This window comes from Nicotiana tabacum, chromosome 14 (genome assembly GCF_000715075.1).
Source record: "Nicotiana tabacum cultivar K326 chromosome 14, ASM71507v2, whole genome shotgun sequence".
NCBI lineage: Eukaryota > Viridiplantae > Streptophyta > Magnoliopsida > Solanales > Solanaceae > Nicotiana > Nicotiana tabacum.
Window position 1 is genome coordinate 11,781,257 of NC_134093.1, and position 21,939 is coordinate 11,803,195.

General features: G+C 36.0%; 1 protein-coding gene across 1 annotated transcript; it reads right to left on the minus strand.

The window, feature by feature from the left end:
- Positions 1-5,069: 5,069 nt before the first annotated feature.
- LOC107826294 (GDP-mannose 3,5-epimerase 1) lies at positions 5,070-9,267 on the minus strand. Its single transcript, XM_016653257.2, has 7 exons — positions 9,080-9,267; positions 7,541-7,951; positions 6,561-6,654; positions 6,344-6,473; positions 6,125-6,257; positions 5,611-5,818; positions 5,070-5,531 (listed from the first exon to the last, which is right to left on the minus strand). The coding sequence occupies exons 2-7, from the start codon at positions 7,948-7,950 to the stop codon at positions 5,376-5,378; spliced, it is 1,131 nt and encodes a 376-aa protein (XP_016508743.1). The 5' UTR covers position 7,951; positions 9,080-9,267; the 3' UTR covers positions 5,070-5,375.
- Positions 9,268-21,939: the final 12,672 nt, after the last annotated feature.

Here is a 21,939-nt window from a genome sequence, read left to right on the forward strand (position 1 = left end):
GAGAGGTTTAAATGCTTCCTAAGGGTTGATCAAAAAATTTATTTTTTAAAATGACAACTGAAGTACGAGAACTTTAGAACTCGTATTTACTGCTATACAAATGAAACCGACAAATCGCACCAACCTGATAATCCTAATCAAATCGAGAAAAAAAACCCGACTATGATTTGGTGTTGGAAAAAAAACCCGACCATATTTGGTTTGGTTTGGTTTTAACTAAAAAAAGTCAAACCGAAACTAAACCAACCCGACATTATATGTATAGAAGTTTTAAATATATTTAATACATAAAAATATTTATTGTAGTGTGGTTTATAAATATTTCTTAAGTTTTTTCATAATTTTATCTTTTAACATATTATTTCAAGCTTGGACTTATAATTTTTGGATGCTCCAATAAGTTTTATAGTTCATAAATATTAGTATCTCAAATAAATCTTAAACCAAAATCAAATAAATACTACTACTAATAAAACATTCAATTCAATTGTACTATGAATGAAAATAGTGTTGGATATCTATTTTTTAGTTTTTTTTATGGTTTGGATAAAATGTATAACTTATTTTTTTTAGTAGTTAGTCATGTATAATAGTACTTATTAGTCGTAATTTTAAATTATGTTTGTTTTCATTATGGCTTATTAATAATATTAATTTTATGTAACTTTATTATTTTTATTGTTGAATATTTTAGTACAATGCCATGATTCATCTCATATTTATATTATTTTATTAAAAAATACCTTATATAGTTCTGTCTTACTAGGATTAATTAAAGAAATATTTGAAGCAAAATTTTACGTTTTGTGCTATGAAGACTTTATGAATTTTTTTTTTGAAAAAATCCGAAAACCCCGATTTTAAAAAACCTGAATTTTATTGATTTGATTTGGTAATTAAAAAATCCGAACAAATCCGACCTATGTACACCCCTACTTATATACATGAGTGCATTGTTCATCATTATTTGACACTTCTAAGTATATCTTCAGAGCTGCAGAACTAATAATTGTTTTTCAGGATTTATTATTTATTCTTCTAATCTCTGGTTATCACAATGAATTTTGTAACTTCATGTTAACTATAAGGTCCATGACGTATGTCGAAGATGACTGGCGTACTTTTAAGCAAATTAACTTTCAAAAAATGAATATATATATATATATATATATATATATATATATATATATATATATATATATATATATAGTGATATTTTAGGCAAATCTTACATAAGGAAAGGAAAAGTAACCTTCTTTCTAGTTTCGCATTATCATCTTTAGAATTTGACTCCAAACACTATAAAAATTAAAATTAGCTATGAACTTCGTTGTTAAATCGTTCTTAGCTAAACAAAATTTTCTAAGAATTTGTGGCTAATCCGTCACTAAATACATTGAGAATGAGATTATGATATAATTAGCTTGTAGTGCAGAAGATGACGGTGTTAATATTAGAAGGAGTTGATAGCTAATATGGAAAACGACTTATCACTAATACCAATTTCAAAATAGTAATAGTTGTCCTGCATTTAATCTCTTAATTGCTATATAAGCTATCCAACTAGTTATTGACCTAATGCTTGCTTAAGAAACCTAAGATTGAACACTAACACAGGGTGTGTAGTACAGTCTTTTACTCCAACTATCATATTGTGATCTGAATTTATTATTTATTCATTCAATCCTGGTTACCATTCATGTTAACAGTAAGTAGAGGCGGAGCCGAAATTTCAAGCTTATGGCTTAGTGATCCTAACCCTTTTAAATGATCGAGTTCTAAATTAATAATTTATACATATTTAATAAAAAAATTTAAAATAAATACATGATTTGAACCAAAACTACCGAGTTCGGCCGAATCCGTAGTCAATAATGTGGCTCTACCTCTGACCGTAAGGTCCGTGATTGAGGTCAGGATGATGAGGACATGGTGAAGAAAATAACCGGCAATACTTTTAAGCGGATAAACTTTCGAAAAAAGAATAGATATAATACTTTAGGCAAATCGCTCATCGCTAACAGAATTTTTTGATAATCTGTAGTTCATTCATCACTAAATAGAATTAACAACGAATTTTTGTATTTAGCTACAGAATTGATTCGTCTTGAATTCATGTTTTAGCAGTAGTGAAACGAACTAAATGTAGTAGCATGGACAGGAACATACCATCTTCCCTTAAAATTGTACTCCTAGAAACTATCTAGAGAAAGACATTAAACATTACAGTATTTGCTAAATTTAATGCCAATTGGTAGGACAATTGGTACTTTGTACTACATTGGGAGTCAACAAGAAGATAAGGTTAAGGCTGAGAGAAGCAATTGTTGAGTGTTCCTATCAATAATCCTTCAAATTGATTGATTTGTAATTTGGATAGTTGGTTCATCAATTAAATATCCAACATTATATATTTAAAAAATCAATTCTTGAAATTTTATATAAACTTTAGTGCATTTTTATAGTAACCACTAAATCAGCCAGCATCAGCAGTCCATTTCCTTTGCCAAAAATCAAGCACAAGTAAAGGAGCAAGTGGGAAAATTGAAAACTTGTAATTAGTCTTGCTGTTGAAGTTAATCAACAAATGAACTTGACTATGATCCTCTAACTGCAAAATAATAAATATCAACTTGATTAGATTACTTATAATGTTATTATTTCTCAAGATTACTCTAGGAAAACTAACATTTAAATACTACCCTAAAGTTAGCTGCTACTCTTCTTGAACATATCCCACCTTGTTCTTTCTCCTCTCTGCTTTGTATTAGTAGTAATTATGTAATAAGATAGCAATAAAAAACTACTCCCTCAGTTCCAACTCACGTGAACTTGTTTGATTGGACTCGAAGTTTAAGGAAAAAAATAAAGACTTATAGAATTTATGATCCTCAACAAGTCAGAACATTTATATGACTATAGTTCTTTTGAAACTTGTGGTGGTAAACATGCCAGAATATTTGTATGGTTATAAAAGCTTCTCACTGAGAGTAGAATTGAAAATTTAAGCTAAATTGTTTCCAAATTTAGAAAAGAGTCCTTTTTGGAACAGACCAAAAAGAAAATAGATTTACATAAATTGAAACGGAAGGAGTATTAGTTCTTAAATGCTGGGTAAATATGTCAATTGAATACCCTCCGTCGCCAGAAAATTATATTGTGCATATAGGTCAAATATTTTATTTTTTTATATAAAATACTAAATCTTACGAATCACGCGAAATTCCTGACTTCGTCATTGTTTAAATAGTTCGAATATAAACTTAGTATAGGTAGTACACCTAATTTTCATGGTACTGCAAGGGAACATAGATAAAAGTGACTTAAGGTTTTGACAAGAAGTTCAAAGTTCTGCAGCCTAAGGTCGTTGTAAAATTATAAAAAAACAAGAAAAACAAGAAGAATAATTAATTAGTGAGATTTTAAGGTTTGTTGGGTTGTTGAGAAAATAAGTAAAAGAGCATATGATTTTGTTGTTTGTAGTCAATAGAAATTTCAACCACTTTCAAGCAGCTAAACTTTACCTCTTGTTGTTACCAATAGTCATTTCTTAAAAGGAATGTCACACAATTTGAGTCTTCTGCCCTTATAGTTTCAACTGAAAAGCATTTGCTACATAAGTAAAATTGGTTGGAGTTTTAAAACTAACACATTCTTGGTAGATTTCATTGTATATAACGTTGGCAAGTTGAGTGGTTCCACCACCAAAAGTTATGATAGAGTGGTAAATCTTCCAATATCCTTAATCAGAGATTTCGGGTTCTGGGCATGAAATCGTCTTTGGCAGGGAGCGTTTTACTCCCCAAAGTGGGCTTTCCTGACGCTAATCTGAATTAATCGGACTCCAAGGTGGATACTGAATACCAGATGGAAACTAAAAAAGATAAAATTGAGTGGTTCCATTAAGTACCTACAGAACAAGACATCACTCACCTTTAGACACAGAGATACAAAATTGACCTAAGAAACTAAATCCAAACTCAGAAACTCCAAAACTTACTGTTTTTCTAAGAAAAAAGAAAGAAATTAAATCTATTTAACTGTTTTTTCCTAGGAGTAAAGTTTCATTCATGATGTACCGTCACAAGTAGAATCCAGAGATCAAAGTATACTGATGTAAATGCATTAATAATATATACATTGAGAATGAGATCATGATATAATTAGCTTGTAGTACAGATGATGATATTAGAATTAGAAAGAGTTGATAGCTAATATGAAAACAACTTATCACTAATACTGATTTCAAAACAGTAATAGTTATCCTGCATTTAATCTCTTAATTGCTACATAAGCTATCCAACTAGTTATTGACATAATGCTTGATTAAGAAACCTAAGATTGAACATTAACATAAAGTGTAGAACAGTCAAAACCTCTCTATAACGGTCATCCTCTACAATAGCACTTCATATAATGGCCAAGTTTTCTTTGGAACCAATTTTTCATGCTATGTTATAATATATATATTTTCTATAAGAGCACTTCAATACAACAACCAAAAGATATCAGAACAAACGAGACTGTTATAAAGAGGTTTGACTATACAATCTTTTACTTTGCTCTTACTATGTGTCCTAGTTTCACACATAAGCTCCTTCTTAAATGTTGGAGATCAAACAATATGTTGGTTATGTGACAAAAAAAGTAGAGAAACACCCAACTTCTAACTTAATTGGTCAGCAAGAAAAGAGAATCTGGGTTTTGAACCATAGATTATCTGAATAACTATGCTTAAGAGTTCAGACAAACAAACCTTAACTGTTCTAGTGCCTCAAAGAATCAAATTATCTACTCTTGTGAATTTCCATATAGACTTACCTCAAACATTGTCTATGGAAAATGACTTCCGTCGTACCACACTGAAGTAAAGGTTCCAAAAGATTTGTCTTACAGAGACGGAGTTATAAGGAACAACAACAACAACATACCCAGTGCGGTCCCACAAGTAGGGTATGGGGAGGGTAGTGCGTATACCTTACCCCTACATTGTGAAGATAGAGAGGTTGTTTCCAATATACCATTGGCTCAAGAAAAGCATGTAAGACAAAATTATAAGGAGTCCGAAATTTCTTTTTTTAAAAGGAGCAAGAAAATGATAGATTGATAGCAAATAGCAAACTGGTGTCCCGTATAAACTAGGACAATACCATAAATTCATTGAGACAGCGAAAACAAATCACAGAACAGAAGCATCTACTAAATCTCTCGGCATTCTTTTATAGGTGCAAGGAGGGTGAAGTAAAATAAAAGCTTTGGCACAGAATATAAATATATATCAATAGGTAGACATTCCACGCGACCAAAACATGGTGGAACTAACAAAGAAGGCCGTTGTGCATACTGAAAGATTCAGTCACCTGGCTTCATCTACTTCACTCTTTTCCGTCAGCAGCACGTAGAGATCCCAATTGAACTGGAGCTTGTGTTCCCACAACTTTCGATGACCCATAAACGGACACATCGGCACCCTGTACCTTCTCTTTCTCGATTTGTTCCTTGATCCAGAAATATGTAATTCTCAACCCATCCTGAATCATTTGGAACACAGACATTAGAAGTGCATCACTTATACAATAACATAACTCTCAAACAAATGCCAAACGATACCTTCAGTTTCATACTAGGAGCCCAACCAAGCTTTTCCTTGATGAGAGTGTTGTCGGAGTTTCGGCCGCGCACGCCCTCTGGTCCGGGGATGTGATGAATAGGAAGCTTCTTGTCCTCAAAGCTGAGGACCATCTCCGCCATCTCATTCATGCTTACCATCTCATCGCTTCCGATGTTCACTGGCTCTCTAAAGTCTGATTTTGTTAACCTAAATAGGAATAAATTAGTTTGAGCAATGGAAATGCATTTCCCAAAACAAAGTTTAACCAGTTCCCGGTTACTAAAACATCACCAATTAGGACTAGCAATGTTCAGAAGGTCCTCCATTTCGTTTTAGATTTCTTTCTTGTGAGGTCTGGGGGCCAAGGGGGGTGTGTTTTAGAAGAATATTTTTTTTAAATACCAGAGGCGTAGACCAAAACTATGCTAAAATCCCTTTTTGTATCTTTTGCCAAGATTATTGAGGTGCCACAAGATTCCTGAGAAATGCTATCATGCTTAGAGCTCCACGTACCTGAGAACACCCTCAACACATTCATCAATGAAGGTGAAAGATCGAGTTTGCTTTCCATCTCCCCACATCTCGAATTTATCAGTGGAAGTTTGGGCTTTTCTACAAAAAGCTGCTGGTGCCTTCTCGCGTCCACCTGTAGTTTTAAACAAAAAGTTGATGATTTCATGAAAAAAATATAATGACAATGCAATGACATGTAATATAATTCATTGAAATTACCTTTCCATGTCCCAAATGGGCCATAAATGTTATGGAAACGTCCAATGCGACACTCAATTCCGAAGTCCTTGTTGTAATGTTTGCATAACTCCTCCGTTGCCAACTTTTCTAAGCCATAAGCATCTTGAGGCTAATACAAAAATAAAAACTGCCATTAATGCCACAAATGATCAAATTCCCAAATACAGCAAAGGTTTAATGGATTTAAGATCAAAACCTCTGCAGGCCAAGCATCAGACTCCTTTAAGCTGACGTTAGTTTCCAACTGCTTAAATTCAGGATAGATGCAAGCACTGGATGCATAAAAGAACCTGTAACCAACATTTGAAAAGTTAATATCTGGAACTAGTACTGTCTCTTAGCTACTATAAAGTCAACAGAGGAGACGAATATGAAAAACCAGAAACAGCTACAAGGTAGAAAAGTTCCCTGTGGTGGCATTAATGACACAGCAAATATACTAAGAGATCAAAAGCTAGAGAAATCAACAGCATGAAAAATGTGCTTCTGAACCAGATTTTTGAGTCTATTCCCGCAAAGTCCACAACCTTGAGTCACAGGTTCAAATCTTGTATTTGCAACATCTTGTTTTGCCTCATAAAGGAACATAGCAGCAGATTGTGGTGCTCGAAGAGAAACTTGTAATAATATTTTTCTTTATTTTACTGTATATGAGAAAAGGTTTATGGATGTACAAGATTTGGCAGCAAATGCAGAAGGACGAGACAGAACCAACATAAGGAAAGGTCAAAGGAGTGCGAGAAATAGATTCAATTTCGTCATCTTTCAATACATAAAATCTAGCAAAACAAATTGATAAGAGTAGACTCAACCATCTACAACAAAATTGCAGCAGTAGTAACCTACACCCAAAATTATGAATAGCAATCTATATCTGTGTGTGTTTATAAATATTATTGTTTTCTTTTACTCTCTGGTCATTGGGGCCATCGTGTTGCGGAGGAGATTTTTAAAGCATCGAAGTTAGATGGCAACATTATCTCCGCATCTTCCCACCTATCTAAGGTAAGTACTTCATCGTTTTAGAACGAAGGAATGCCAAAAGATGGTTAGGCATAAGTAGTATTGCAAGTGAAACCACAAAGCCCTTGAATAGTGCATAGGTGTCTTGCATTAGAACAGTAGTCTGACGCTAAGAACTAAACAACACTTAGAAAGAAGCAAAGATTGGCTAACCTCTTAACACCAGTGATTCTTGAAGCCTCCATCATGTTAAAGCTTATCATAGTGTTGTTATACATGATCACCGAGTGGTTGGACTGAATGAAGCCCATACCTCCCATATCGGCAGCGAGATTGAACACATGATCAACTCCTTTAGTGACTTTCAAACAGTTATCCATAACCCTGAGATCAACAAGATGGAACTCGTGACAGAACATGTCCTCAGACATATGCTCATTCTTCTTCCAGTCGGAAGCAATAATGTAATGCCCCTCGGTCTTAAGACGCCTTGCAATGTGTGAGGCAATGAATCCACCAGCTCCAGTAATAGAAATTCGGAGCTTCTCTGAAGGCCAGTAGGGTTCCCTCTCAAGGTTTTCATATGTGTATTCTCCATAACTGGTTCCACCGGAACTTCCCATTCTATGCATACATAAATCAAATGGAAAATGTGAGGAATCCTAGGCCAAATAGAGGAAAGCACGAGCCTAGAATCAAAATACTCGTAGACAAAAGGGCCATCATAAGGGAAGTGAATCTCCATGTGGTTAATACAGAAACAACAAGTTTAAAGACATATATCCAGGTGGACGAGGGACAAACTCTAGGACTAAAACACAGAAAGGAACATCAAGAATGAACTTTTATCTGAATATACTATGAAATAAATCAAATAAATTAAGTTAAAAGAAAAGGGAAACGGTCAAATTTGCTATTCGAAATTGCTCAACTTTGCCACTAATTATATTTTTGGTATAATCTCACCCCGCCATTAGGAAAAAGTCTCATTTTTTGCCCTCGACCTCTACCGAAGATCCAATAAGGGTAATTCCAAAACCTAGTCAAAAGTTGAGAGGTAAATTTGGACCTTTTTCTCGAAGAATTTGAACACGTGGAGTATTTCACGTTGAAGCTCCACTAATGACAAATGGCAACACTAATAATTTGCTAACGGCAAGGGCATGAATAGACTTTAAAAGTCTAATGGAGGGAAAAATTGAGTCATTATTAGGAGTACAGGCCAAATTTAGACCTTCTCCACACTTAAAAAAAAGGAGAGAAACCACTCCATCTCAGACAAGACAAAACTAAAAGGTTCATTTTTTGACAAAGAAAACTAAAAGATTCACTTGACAAAGGCATGCTATTATCACAGCATTAAGATATATTTGCAGAAAAAACAAGGGACTCTACTCTATAAACAAAACTAAAAACTAATTCAGTTCAGAACATCAATAAATTAAGCAATAAACGTGACAAGAATACACATAAACACCCAGCTTAAACAGAAAATTGTATTGAAACTTGCAGCTAATATGCAGAAAATCAAGAAAACAAAGATAACCAAAAAAGATAATTTTTTTATTTTTCACACCCCAAAAAAGAGAAAAGAACAGAAAAGCACACTAAAACCTCAAAAGCTAAAAGATGAAAAGCAAATTACATTAATGACCACTTAGAACCCCAGCTATTAAAATTACAGATTCAAAGAGAAAACAAATCCAAAGTAAAATTTCAAACACAGAAAAAAACAGAGAGAATGCCAAATACCTTGATGCTGAGGTGTTGAAGGAGATGGCGAAGCTCAATGATAAGGGGCTATACTTTTTTTGCAACAGATCTCTGATTTATAGCCAATATATAAATATAAATATAAATATAGTTAGTCAATAATTTCCAAGTTACAGGGGGGTTTCTTGGTTTAAGTTTAAAATAGTAAGCATATAATTATGTGGACAGAAAAGTGTTGTGTCTGATCTGGAATTTCTAACATAGGAAATAGAGTCGGTTTGAACTATAATCCATTTTCATCGGTCTATAATAATCCTAGGCCTTGAAAAATGAAAATTTTCTATCTTAAAGTTTACGAGTTTAAAATAATATTATACTTATTAATTATTTAAGTTATTAGGTTCATGATTTATTATATGTTTATATAATATATATATATATATATATATATATATATATATATATATATATATATATATATATATATATATATATATATACACACACACACACACACACACACACACACACACACACACACCCCCCCCCCACCCCCACCCAAATGATTCTCTTTTTGGATCTTTCTTTTTCTTTAAATATCTAAAATTCACTAACTTAATCCAATTTTATGTCTCTCATGACCTATTAAAAGATAGTATAAGCTATTTCCGTCAGGAATTTTTCTATTTTCAAAATTCGAAATAGAAAACTTTGATTAAAAGTAAAATTTGTACCACTCACTTTACTCTTCCTTTTTGGTTTGTTAAGTAAAAATTGAAACCTAATTTTAAACTTAATTAAGTATTGATTCTTTATTTTTTTTTAAATACAATATTATATATTTAAAATATTACATAAAGATACGAGTATAAGTTATAAGCAAAGAAAAGAATATCTACTCTCCAACAAGTAATGGGAAAAAAATAAATGAAAGAGGTGGAGTAGATTGAAATTTTTTATAGTTCGAATGATTTTGAATCTTTGATTAACCAATTAGCATCTTTGACAACTATCCTCGTACCAACGTGACCACAACAATAACAACCCAGTAAAATCTCACTAATAGGGTTTGAGAAGGGTAGCGTGTACGCAGACCTTATCCCTACCCCGAAGGAGTGGAAAGGCTATTTCCGAAAGACCCTCGGCTAAAAAAAAAAACGACAATATTAGTATCACCACATAAATCATAGAAAAAATAGAAACAACATAAAATCTAGAAGAAAGATGCCAAGCAAAAGCGATAGCTAGTAAATAGGTCCTGCACTGAAAAGTGAAATAGTAAAACACCACATTCCTACTAGCTATCTTAAACACAAACCTTAACAGATTGGTCTCATAATGGTACAAAATAAGGAAAGATTCAACTACCTCCTAACCTACAGCCCTAATACTCGACCTCCACATCTTCCTATCAAGTGTCATGTCCTCGGAAATCTGAAGCCTCACCATATCCTGTCTGATCACCTCTCCCCAATACTTCTTAGGCCGTCCTCTACCTCTTCTCGTGCCCTCCACTACCAGCCGCTCACATCTCCTTACCGGAGCATTTGGGTTTCTCCTCTGAACATGCACGAACCATCTGAGCCTCGCTTCCCGCATCTTGTCATCAATGGGAGCCACATGCATATTCTCCCGAATATCATCATTTCTAATCTTATCCATCTTAGTGTGCCCGCACATCCACCTCAACATTCTCATTTCTGCTACTTTCATCCTCTGGATATGTGAGTTCTTAACATGCCAACACTCAGCCCCATACATCATGGCCGGTCTAACCACAGCTTTACAGAATTTACCTTTGAGTATCGGTGGCACTCTCTTATCACACAGGACTCCAGATGCTACCTCCACTTTATCCATCCTACCCCAAGCATCTCCAGAAAACTGTATTGGGGTAGGATGGATAAAGTGGAGGTTAGCATCTGGAGTCCTGTGTGATAAGAGAGTGCCACCGATACTCAAAGGTAAATTCTGTAAAGCTGTGGTTAGACCGGCCATGATGTATGGGGCTGAGTGTTGGCATGTTAAGAACTCACATATCCAGAGGATGAAAGTAGCAGAAATGAGAATGTTGAGGTGGATGTGCGGGCACACTAAGATGGATAAGATTAGAAATGATGATATTCGGGAGAATATGCATGTGGCTCACATTGATGACAAGATGCGGGAAGCGAGGCTCAGATGATTCGTGTATGTTCAGAGGAGAAACCCAAATGCTCCGGTAAGGAGATGTGAGCGGCTGGTAGTGGAGGGCACGAGAAGAGGTAGAGGACGGCCTAAGAAGTATTGGGGAGAGGTGATCAGACAGGATATGGTGAGGCTTCAGATTTTCGAGGACATGACACTTGATAGGAAGATGTGGAGGTCGAGTATTAGGGTTGTAGGTTAGGAGGTAGTTGAATCTTTCCTTATTTTGTACCATTATGAGACCAATCTGTTCAGGTTTGTGTTTAAGATAGCTAGTAGGAATGTGGTGTTTTACTATTTCACTTTTCAGTGCAGGACCTATTTACTAGCTATCGTTTTTGCTTGGCATCTTTCTTCTAGATTTTATGTTATTTCTATTTTTTCTATGATTTCTGTGGTGATACTAATATTGTCTTTTTTTTTTTTAGCCGAGGGTCTTTCGGAAACAGCCTTTTCACTCCTTCGGGGTAGGGATAAGGTCTGCGTACACGCTACCCTTCTCAAACCCTATTAGTGGGATTTTACTGGGTTGTTATTGTTGTGGTCACGTTGGTACGAGGATAGTTGTCAAAGATGCTAATTGGTTAATCAAAGATTCAAAATCATTCGAACTATAAAAAATTTCAATCTACTCCACCTCTTTCATTTATTTTTTTCCCATTACTTGTTGGAGAGTAGATATTCTTTTCTTTGCTTATAACTTATACTCGTATCTTTATGTAATATTTTAAATATATAATATTGTATTTAAAAAAAAATAAAGAATCAATACTTAATTAAGTTTAAAATTAGGTTTCAATTTTTACTTAACAAACCAAAAAGGAAGAGTAAAGTGAGTGGTACAAATTTTACTTTTAATCAAAGTTTTCTATTTCGAATTTTGAAAATAGAAAAATTCCTGACGGAAATAGCTTATACTATCTTTTAATAGGTCATGAGAGACATAAAATTGGATTAAGTTAGTGAATTTTAGATATTTAAAGAAAAAGAAAGATCCAAAAAGAGAATCATTTGGGTGAGGGTGGGGGGGGGGGTGAAGGGGGAGGTACTACGAAGGGGATCAAGGGCGGAGGTGTGTGTATATATATATATATATATATATATATATATATATATATATATTAAAAAATTTACTAAATTATATAAACATATAATAAATCATGAACCTAATAACTTAAATAATTAATAAGTATAATATTATTTTAAACTCGTAAACTTTAAGATAGAAAATTTTCATTTTTCAAGGCCTAGGATTATTATAGACCGATGAAAATGGATTATAGTTCAAACCGACTCTATTTCCTATGTTAGAAATTCCAGATCAGACACAACACTTTTCTGTCCACATAATTATATGCTTACTATTTTAAACTTAAACCAAGAAACCCCCCTGTAACTTGGAAATTATTGACTAACTATATTTATATTTATATTTATATATGAATACCATATTGTCATACGCTTTCTCCAAGCATCTCCAGAAAACTTCTCTAGGAACCTTGTCATACGCTTTCTCTAGGTGAATAAACACCATGTGCAGATCCTTCTTCCTTTCTCTGTACAGTTCCACCAACCTCCTAACAAGGTGTATAGCTTCTGTAATAGAACGACCCGGTATGAACCCGAATTGGCTATTGGATACAGACACCGTCATCCTCACCCTCGCTTCAACCACCATCTCCCACACTTTCATGGTATGACTCAATAATTTGATACCCCTATAATTATTACAACTCTGGATATCGCCTTTGTTCTTATACAATGAAACTACCGTACTCCACCTCCACTCATCCGACATCCTCTTCGCCTTAAAAATAACATTAACACAACCCAGTCAACCACTCCAAACCTGCTCTCCCCCACACACTTCCAAAATTCTACCGGAATCTCGTCTGGCCCGGTTGCTCTGCCCCTACTCATCTTACGCATAGCTCCACCGAACTCCTCAACCTTGATACGCCTGCAGTACCCAAATTCACGGTGATTCTCGGAATGGTCCAATTCGCCTAGCAAAATATCCTGATCCCCTTCTTCATTCAGAAGTTTATGAAAGTAAGTCTGTCATCTCCTCTTAATTTGGGCATCTTTTATCAATACTCTACCACCTTCGTCCTTGATGCATCTCACTTGGTCCAAATCCCGAGCCTTCCTCTCTCTCAACTTGGCCAGCCGGAATAACTTCTTCTCCCCGCCTTTTTTTCCCAGTTCCTCATACATACGACCATACGCCACAGTCTTAGCTTCTGTGACCGCCAGCTTAGCTTCCTTCCTGGCTACCTTATAACTCTCCATGTACGCTCGCCTCTCCTCCTCGCCGATGCTCCCCACTAACCTTAGATACGCCGCCTTTTTCGCTTCCACTTTACCTTGGACCACTTCATGACCACATGACCACAATCATTCAAAAACAATAAAAAACGCATTATATAAAATATCATTAGTGTTTTGGTAACCAAATCTAGTAAATTAGTAAGAGTTGTGACGTCAAATATTCTAAATCATAAGGTTAACTCATTTAACTTTTAATCTCTCAAATATTCACACTTCGGTTCTTTAATATAAATTTGCATAAAAATGTTTATAAATCACGTTTTTTAGAACTAAAAGTATTACATCGAAAATCTGAAAGAGAAAAAAAGGCACTTGGGACATAAAAGTATAAAGAAACCCATTATATTCTTGAGAAATAATAGATTATACAATAACTTTAATTGGCTTCATTAATTGCGAATGATATTTAAACTATTATGATCTGTCGACTTTGTATCAGATATTTTAAGATGCATTTTAATAAGAATATTAAATAACTTTATCAGTGTGAATATTTATTTTGCATGATAATTGATCTTCTTTGTGTTTTTTTCTGTTCTTTTTTATATATTTTTATTTCTTTCATTTTGTTGTAAGGAATAATGGAATCATGATTTGATTCCTCCAATAATTGGAGACTGAAAGAAATGACTGCTATTCATCGTTTAACTTTTGAAAAAGACTTTCAAAAAGTTTTGGAAAGGATCATACAAAATAAATACAATCAATAACAAAAAGAATTGTTAGCATTGATATTCTTTCCACCTAATATGTAAATGAACATAATGTTAGTAGTTAGAAAAGCCATGCAACTTGGCTTGTGTATTTCTCGCGGGATGGAAATGTTTAACAAAGAAAGAATAAGAAACGAATTAGAGGATCAAAGTTTCAAAAAATCCCCCTGCTTAAGTCTGGATGGATAAAGTAATCCGATATTTTATTAGTAGAAAAAGTAAAAAAATTACCTAGTTTACTTATTCAATAACAACGAGTGATGTTTCTAATGAAGGAGAATTTAATATTTTATTGTGCACATAATGATTAAAATATTTATTAAACCATTAAATGAGTAATATCACGTACGCCAAGTGGGAGAATGTAAAATATGGCCCACGTATAGTTTATAAATATTTTGGTTTAACAAATATATTGTCACGACCCAATTTAGGATCATGACCGACACTTAGGAGCAAGTGCCCCCAAGTAAGCCTCATCGGTATTTTACAGAAAATCGGACAGAGTTTTCCCTGTTTTTGGACTATTCCAAAAATTTTTCTGTCTCAAATTAACAACCAAACACCCTAATATCAATCCAAACAACAATAACTTAATCAATTAACCCAAAAAAATATCTATCATTAATAGTCTACCCACTTACAGCTAGAAATACTAATTTATCTTCAACTTTGATAATAACGAGCGATACCCAACATAAGTTTATAATAACAAACGAATACTCATGACATTAAAAGAATGACTATGGAGCGACTCTAAGAGTTCAAAGAAAAGACCATAACAATAAATAAAATCTTCGCCCACGCGAACAAGTGCGAGGCTCACCAAGAACTATCAACCTGTGCGCTCTAATTAACGAAATCCTCGCCCACGTCAACTGCTGTCTCTGTAAAAAAAATTTAGCAGGGAATAAGCCGCTAGCTCAGTGAGTAATAACACTTAACCACAACCGTTTTTAATTGGGGACAAGTCAGAAAACATGCTAGTATATTAAACGAAAATATCATAAGAATGCCCTTTCAGAAACAATAAATTATTTTCATTCTCGTCATGTAATATAATTCAATTGACAATTCAGTAATAAGCTCGGTAGATACTGTATAATATCAATATTCATATTTGGGAGGTTTAAATGAACAGATCATGTAATCGGTATAACTGTGGATTTCTTCGCAAGAAGTCAAATATAACGGTAGTCCCTACTCGAGGGAAATCAGTAACTGTATGCTAGTTCTAGCTTCCCACTAGCGAGGGCTATAACGGTAATCGATAATTACAAGGTGCACCGGGTCTAACAAACCCGCCATTAGCTACGGAATCCTTCAACGCCTACTCCCATTTATACTTGTCTCTGTAATCCGTATATACTCGTAGAAAATATTTTAAAATAATATAGGGCATTTCGGTTCTTATCAAATCATGAAATTTCATTTCGATAACAATAAATTCAAGTAATGGTAAAATAGATCTAGTGACATCGAGAATATTAAAAATAACAGTATTCATCTCAAATTACTATTTCGGTATCATATCGAGTAAAAGACTTGTCCCGCATACAACTCAAAATAATCGGTAACATATTCATATTAAAAATCATGTGTAAATAATGCAAGCTATGATAACACAAATTGCGGTAATATTACTACTCACAGTACTCGTATTGAGATACCAAACACTTCACCTCGAGCAATCCGTACAACTTTTTTCAATTAATCTATAACCACATCAACTTCGATCTCGTGTTAATTGCCTCATTTAGGCTAAATTCATCACTAATTTAGAATACTCAATCCTCCGAGTTTTATATTTTATCATCAATTCACCGAATTATATTTACCCATGCTATGAGTAATTTAAATTAGTCCAAAATCTTTTAAATAAAAAGGTATTTATGTAGTTTATTCCATGTACTGTTCAATTTCCTTAATCGTGTGCATAAGTTGAAACTGAAATAACATTGTTGTCCATAATATTTCTTCTTAATTGGTACTTATCTTTTGTACTCCATACTAGACTTATCACATTCAAAGCCAAATTCAATATTGTCCAGTGCAATACAGTTCAACACCAAAACTCAATCTTTGTATCCTAACTTAATTTACACCTAACAAAGATCATATATAATGAGACTAGTTTAAGTACAAATACATCAATACCCTTCTTTTTCCAAGTGAATTTATCCTACAGTAGCATTAAGCCAACTTCCAATTGCATAATTTGCCTAGAATAACTCTTATTGGTATTAAATTTCTTATACCTTGTGAAACCCTTCAAATATATAAACTGAGATAAAAAGAATTACCAGAAGAAATGAACCCAGATAAGAAATTTGAGTATTACCCGTAAGAGCCAGTACGTATTTAAAATTTCTCAAAGGTTTGGTTCCAGCCTCTTTCTTCTTCTTCTTCTTCTTCTCCTTTGATTCCTCTTATGGTTTTTTTTCTTTCTTTCTTAGTTTTTAGCTTCTGTTGTTTAGCAACAACTTTGTTGCGTCCCTTTTTCCCTTTTCTCGTTTCTCTTTCCAGTGGGCTTTAGCCCATTCTTTGGGCTTTAGCCCATTCTCCTATTATATCTCTTTTTTAAAAAAAATAAAAAATCTAGTTAAAGACTTATATGCCCTTATTAATATATAGGGCATTACATTCTCCCCACCTTATGAAATTTGGTCCCCGAATTAAATTCTTGTACGTACCTGTAGATTGAAATATATGAAGATACTTGACTCGTATAGCATCTTTCACTTCCCACGCAGCTTCTTCAACTGTATGATTTCTCCATAAGACTTTCACGAATAATATTTTTTTTGACCGTAGTTTTCTTACTTGTCTATCAATAATAGCCATCGGCTCCTCCTCGTAAGATAACTTCTTATCGAGCGGTATAGTCAGTGCTTCAAATACCTAAGATGAGTCTAATATATATTTTCTTAGCATTGAGATATGAAACACTGGATAAATAAAAGATAACTCAGGAGAAAATGCCAAACGATAAGCCACAACTTCCACTCGGTTTAGTATCTCATACGGTCCTATAAACCTGGGGCTCAACTTGCCTCTTTTACCAAAACGCATCACACCTTTCATAGGGGAGACTCGTAGGAATACTTTGTCCCCAATTGTGAACACTAAATCTCTTCTTCTCTTATCTGCATAAGACTTTAGTCTGCTTTGAGTTGTGAGCAATCTCTGCCTGATTAATTTGACCTTGTCAATAGCTTCTTGTACTAAGTCGGGTCTCAATAAGTTAGTCTCACCAGCTTCAAACCATCCGATAGGAGAACGACATCTTCTACCATACAGTGCTTCGTACGGTGCCATTTAAATACTGGACTGGAAGCTATTATTGTAAGCAAATTCAGCTAAAGGTAGATAAGCGTCCCAACTACCTCCAAACTCAAGAATGCAAGCTCTCAACATATCCTCCAAGATCTGTATGGTACGTTCAGACTGCCCGTCTGTCTGTGGGTGAAATGCAGCACTAAGATCTACTCGTGTACCCAATGCTTCTTGAAAAGATTTCCAAAAGCGTGAAGTGAACTGTGATCCTCTATCAGAGATGATGGATACTGGAACTCTGTGAAGTTGGACAATCTCGTTCATAAATATTTGTGCATATCTTACTCCACTATATGTAGTCTTTACTGGCAAAAAGTGTGCTGATTTTGTCAATCGATCTACAATCACCCATACAGAGTCATAACCTCTAAGGGTTCGTGGTAGATTGTGATGATCCAAAATGGTCATCTTTAAATTTAATAAGTAATTCTATATTTTAAGACCTCGAAAAGTACCATTTATTATTCCTCGACTTGCGTGCACAGTCCGTAAAATTTCTCGGAAAGTTTTTATATGAAAAAATAGATTAAAAATGTGAAATAGAGCTTTAAAAACTCAACTGAGTTGACTTTAGTCAATATTTTGAGCAAATTGATCCGGATCAGTATTTTGACAATTTCGGTAGGTCCGTATCGTGATTTGGGACTTGGGAGTATACCCAGAATCGAATTCCAAGGTCCCGAGCTCGAGATATGGAATTTTGAAGAAAAATTAAATGCTTGAAAGCTTAATGATTTTTAAGAAATTACTGATATTGGATTTATTGACCTCGGGTCCGTATTTTGGTTCTGGAGCTCGGTGTAGGTCCACTATAATATTTATAACTTGTCTGCCGAATTTGGTGAGAATCGGAGTTGATTTGACGTGATTCGGACGTCTGGTTGTAAAACTATAAGTTTTAAAGTTTTCTTGAAAATTTCCTTTGATTTGGTGTCCGATTCGTAGTTCTTGGTGTTATGTTGGCGATTTGATCGCGCGAGAAAGTTTGTATGATATTTTAGGACTTGGGTGCATGTTTGGTTTGGAGCCCCGAGGGCTCGGGTTGGTTTCGGGTGGTTAACAGATCATTTTCGGACTTAGGAAATCTGGTTTTCTGCAAACTTCTGGTATGTTCTTCTTCGAGTTCGCGAAGGTATTCTCGTGAATGCGAAGAGCAAATTGGGGTTGGTACGTTTTGTGCTTCGCGTTCGCGACAGAGTAATCGCATTCGCGAAGGCCTAAGGTTCAAAGCTTCGCGTTCGCGACCGAAGCCTCACGTTCGCGAAGGGAAAGAGGCTGGCCAGGATTATTGCCTTCGCGTTCGCGAAGGGCATCTCGCGTTCGCGAAGGCCAAGCTAGGTAAGCTTCGCGTTCGCGAAGTAGCCCTCGCATTCGTAAAGTGTAAAATGGGACAGCACAAATTTGTGCTTCACGAACGCGAGGCACTGACAGCGTTCGCGAAGGGTAAAAGTCCCAAAACATAACTTAAGTTGTGAAAAATGGGATTCGTCCCATTTTCAACCCTTTTCCAATTTTGAGCTCGGGTAAGGCGATTTTTGGGCGATTTTCGCGGGACAACATTGGGGTAAGTGTTCCTTATCCTATATTGATTATGTGTCATGATTTCATACTCATTTATATCATAATTCCGTGAATTTATGGAAGAAAAATTAGATTTTTATAAAATCTTCCAAAAAGGAAAATTTAAGATTTGAAGGTCCATTTGACATCGGAATTGGATAATTTTTATATGGTTGGACTCGTCTCGGAATGGGTGTTCAGATTTCGTAAGTTTTTCTGGGATTTGAGATGTGGGTCCCACTACCAAATATTTTAATGAATTTCGAATTTTTATCCGGAAAATTTATAAATTCCAAATCAGGGAGATGCATGAAGTGCTGAATGAAATGGTTTGGGAGGATGACCCCTACCAAAATTACCCCTACCTCCAGACGAGGCACCACTGAAACCACCGAATTGACGAGGCCTCTTATCGGACCTCTGCCCTCTCTCCTGTGCAAGAACCATCTCGATCCTCTTTGCGACATTAGCAGCCGTCTGAAACGAAATCTCACTTCCGGTCTCCTTGGCCATCTGAAGTCTGATAGGGTGAGTGAGTCCCTCAATAAACCTCCCCACTCTCTCTCTCCCTCCATAGGTAGTGAAAGGAGATCATGACGGGCCAAATCCAAAAAATGGGACTCATACTAAGTAACAGTCATATTGCCCTGCTGTAGATGCTCAAATTGCTTGTGGAATTCCTCTCTCAGTGTGATAGGGAGGAACGTTTCCAGAAATAGATGAGAGAACTGCTCCCATATAAGTGCAGGCGATCCAACTGGTCTGGTCAATGTATAATCTCTCCACCATCTCTTGGCGGAACCCGTTATCTGAAATACAGCAAAATCAACCCCATTGGTCTCAATTATACTCATGTTCCGCAGCACCTCATGGCAGCGTTCAAGATAATCCTGTGGGTCCTCAGAAGGTGTACCACTGAAGTGAAATGGAAAGAGCTTGGTAAACTTATCCAGTCTCAATAAGGCCTCAAAAGACATGGCGGGCCTATCACCGATCTGTGCCGCAATAACTAGCTAAACTACCCCAACTGGCGGGGCAGCTGGAGCCTGATTCTGGGGAGCCATCTGCTACGGAGCGGGAGTAGTAGGAGTTTGTGCTCCTCCCCCAGGTTGTGAGATGGTTGGTGCCACTAGAAATGTACCATTCTAGGCCACATCCTCCATAAGACTTACCAAACGGACTAGAGCATCCTGAAGTACCGGAGTGGCTATGAATCCTACCGGGACCTAAACTGGTCCAACTGGTACATTCTAAACTGGAACTTCCTCCTGAAGGTCCACCTGAGGTTCTACAATAGGTGCAGCTGCTCAAGCTCTGGACTGAGCTCTACCTCGGTCTCTGCCTCGGCCTCTAACATGACCTCGATCTCGACCTCCACCCCTGTCCGTAGTTGCCACCGTGGGTTCTAGTCTCTGTCTATCGGTAGAGGTATTACTTGTAGATTAGCGAGTAACATATCTCGGAAAGATTTTCGTGCCATCATACCGGCACCGGTTGCTTCACCGCTTGCTCAGCCAGCTAGAGGTAGGGGTCAGGCAGCTAGAGGTGGAGGTCAAGCTATTAGAGGTGGAGGTCAGACCGTTAGGGGTGGAGGCCAGCCAGTTAGAGGTCGTCCCAGAGACGCAGTTCAGAGTGGTGGGGCCCAGCCCCGATTTTATGCTTTTCCAGCTAGGCCTGAGGTCGAGTCATATGATACTGTGATCACAGGTATTATTCCAGTTTGCCATAGAGATGCTTCAGTTCTATTTGATCCAGGATCTACTTATTCCTATGTGTCCTCCTATTTTGCTTCATATTTGGTTATGCCTTGTGATTCTCTGAGTGCTTCTGTGTGTGTATCTACACTGGTGGGAGACTCTGTTGTAGTAGATCATGTTTATCGTTCGTGTGTGGTTACTATTGGTAATCTTGAGACTAGTATGGATCTTTCTACTTCTTGATATGGTAGATTTTGATGTCATCTTGGGTATGGATTGGTTGTCCCCTTATCATGCTATATTGGATTGTCATGCCAAGACAGTGACCCTAGCTATGTCGGGGTTACCTCGGTTAGAGTGGAAAGGAACTCCTGGCCATTCTGCCAGCAGGGTTATTTCTTATATGAAAGCTCGGCGTATGGTAGAGAAAGGATGTCTAGCCTATTTGGCTTATATTCGCGATCCCAGTGCGGATGTCCCTTCTATGGACTCAGTACCAGTTGTTCTTGAATTTTCAGAAGTATTTCCTGCAGATCTACCGGGGATGCCACCCGACATAGATATTGACTTCTGTATTGATTTGGCTCTGAAAACTCAGCCAATTTCTATTCCACCATACCATATGGCCCCGCCAGAGTTGAAAGAATTGAAAGAGCAGTTACAAGACTTGCTTGATCAGGGATTCATTAGACCTTGTGTCTCGCCCTGGGGTAAACCAGTATTATTTGTAAAGAAGAAAGATGGCTCTATGCGGATGTGTATAGACTATCGGCAGTTGAACAAGGCCACTATCAAAAACAAATATCCGCTACCAAGAATTGATGACTTATTTGATCAGCTTCAGGGTGCCAAGGTATTTTCGAAGATCGATTTGAGGTCTGGTTACCATCAATTGAATATTAGGACCTCTGATGTCCCTAAAATAGCTTTTCAAACTCGGTATGGGCATTACGAATTTCTAGTGATGTCATTTAGGTTGAAAAATGCCCCAGCAGCATTTATGGATTTGATGAATCGGGTGTTCAAGCCTTATTTGGACTCTTTTGTGGTTGTATTCATTGATGATAACTTAATT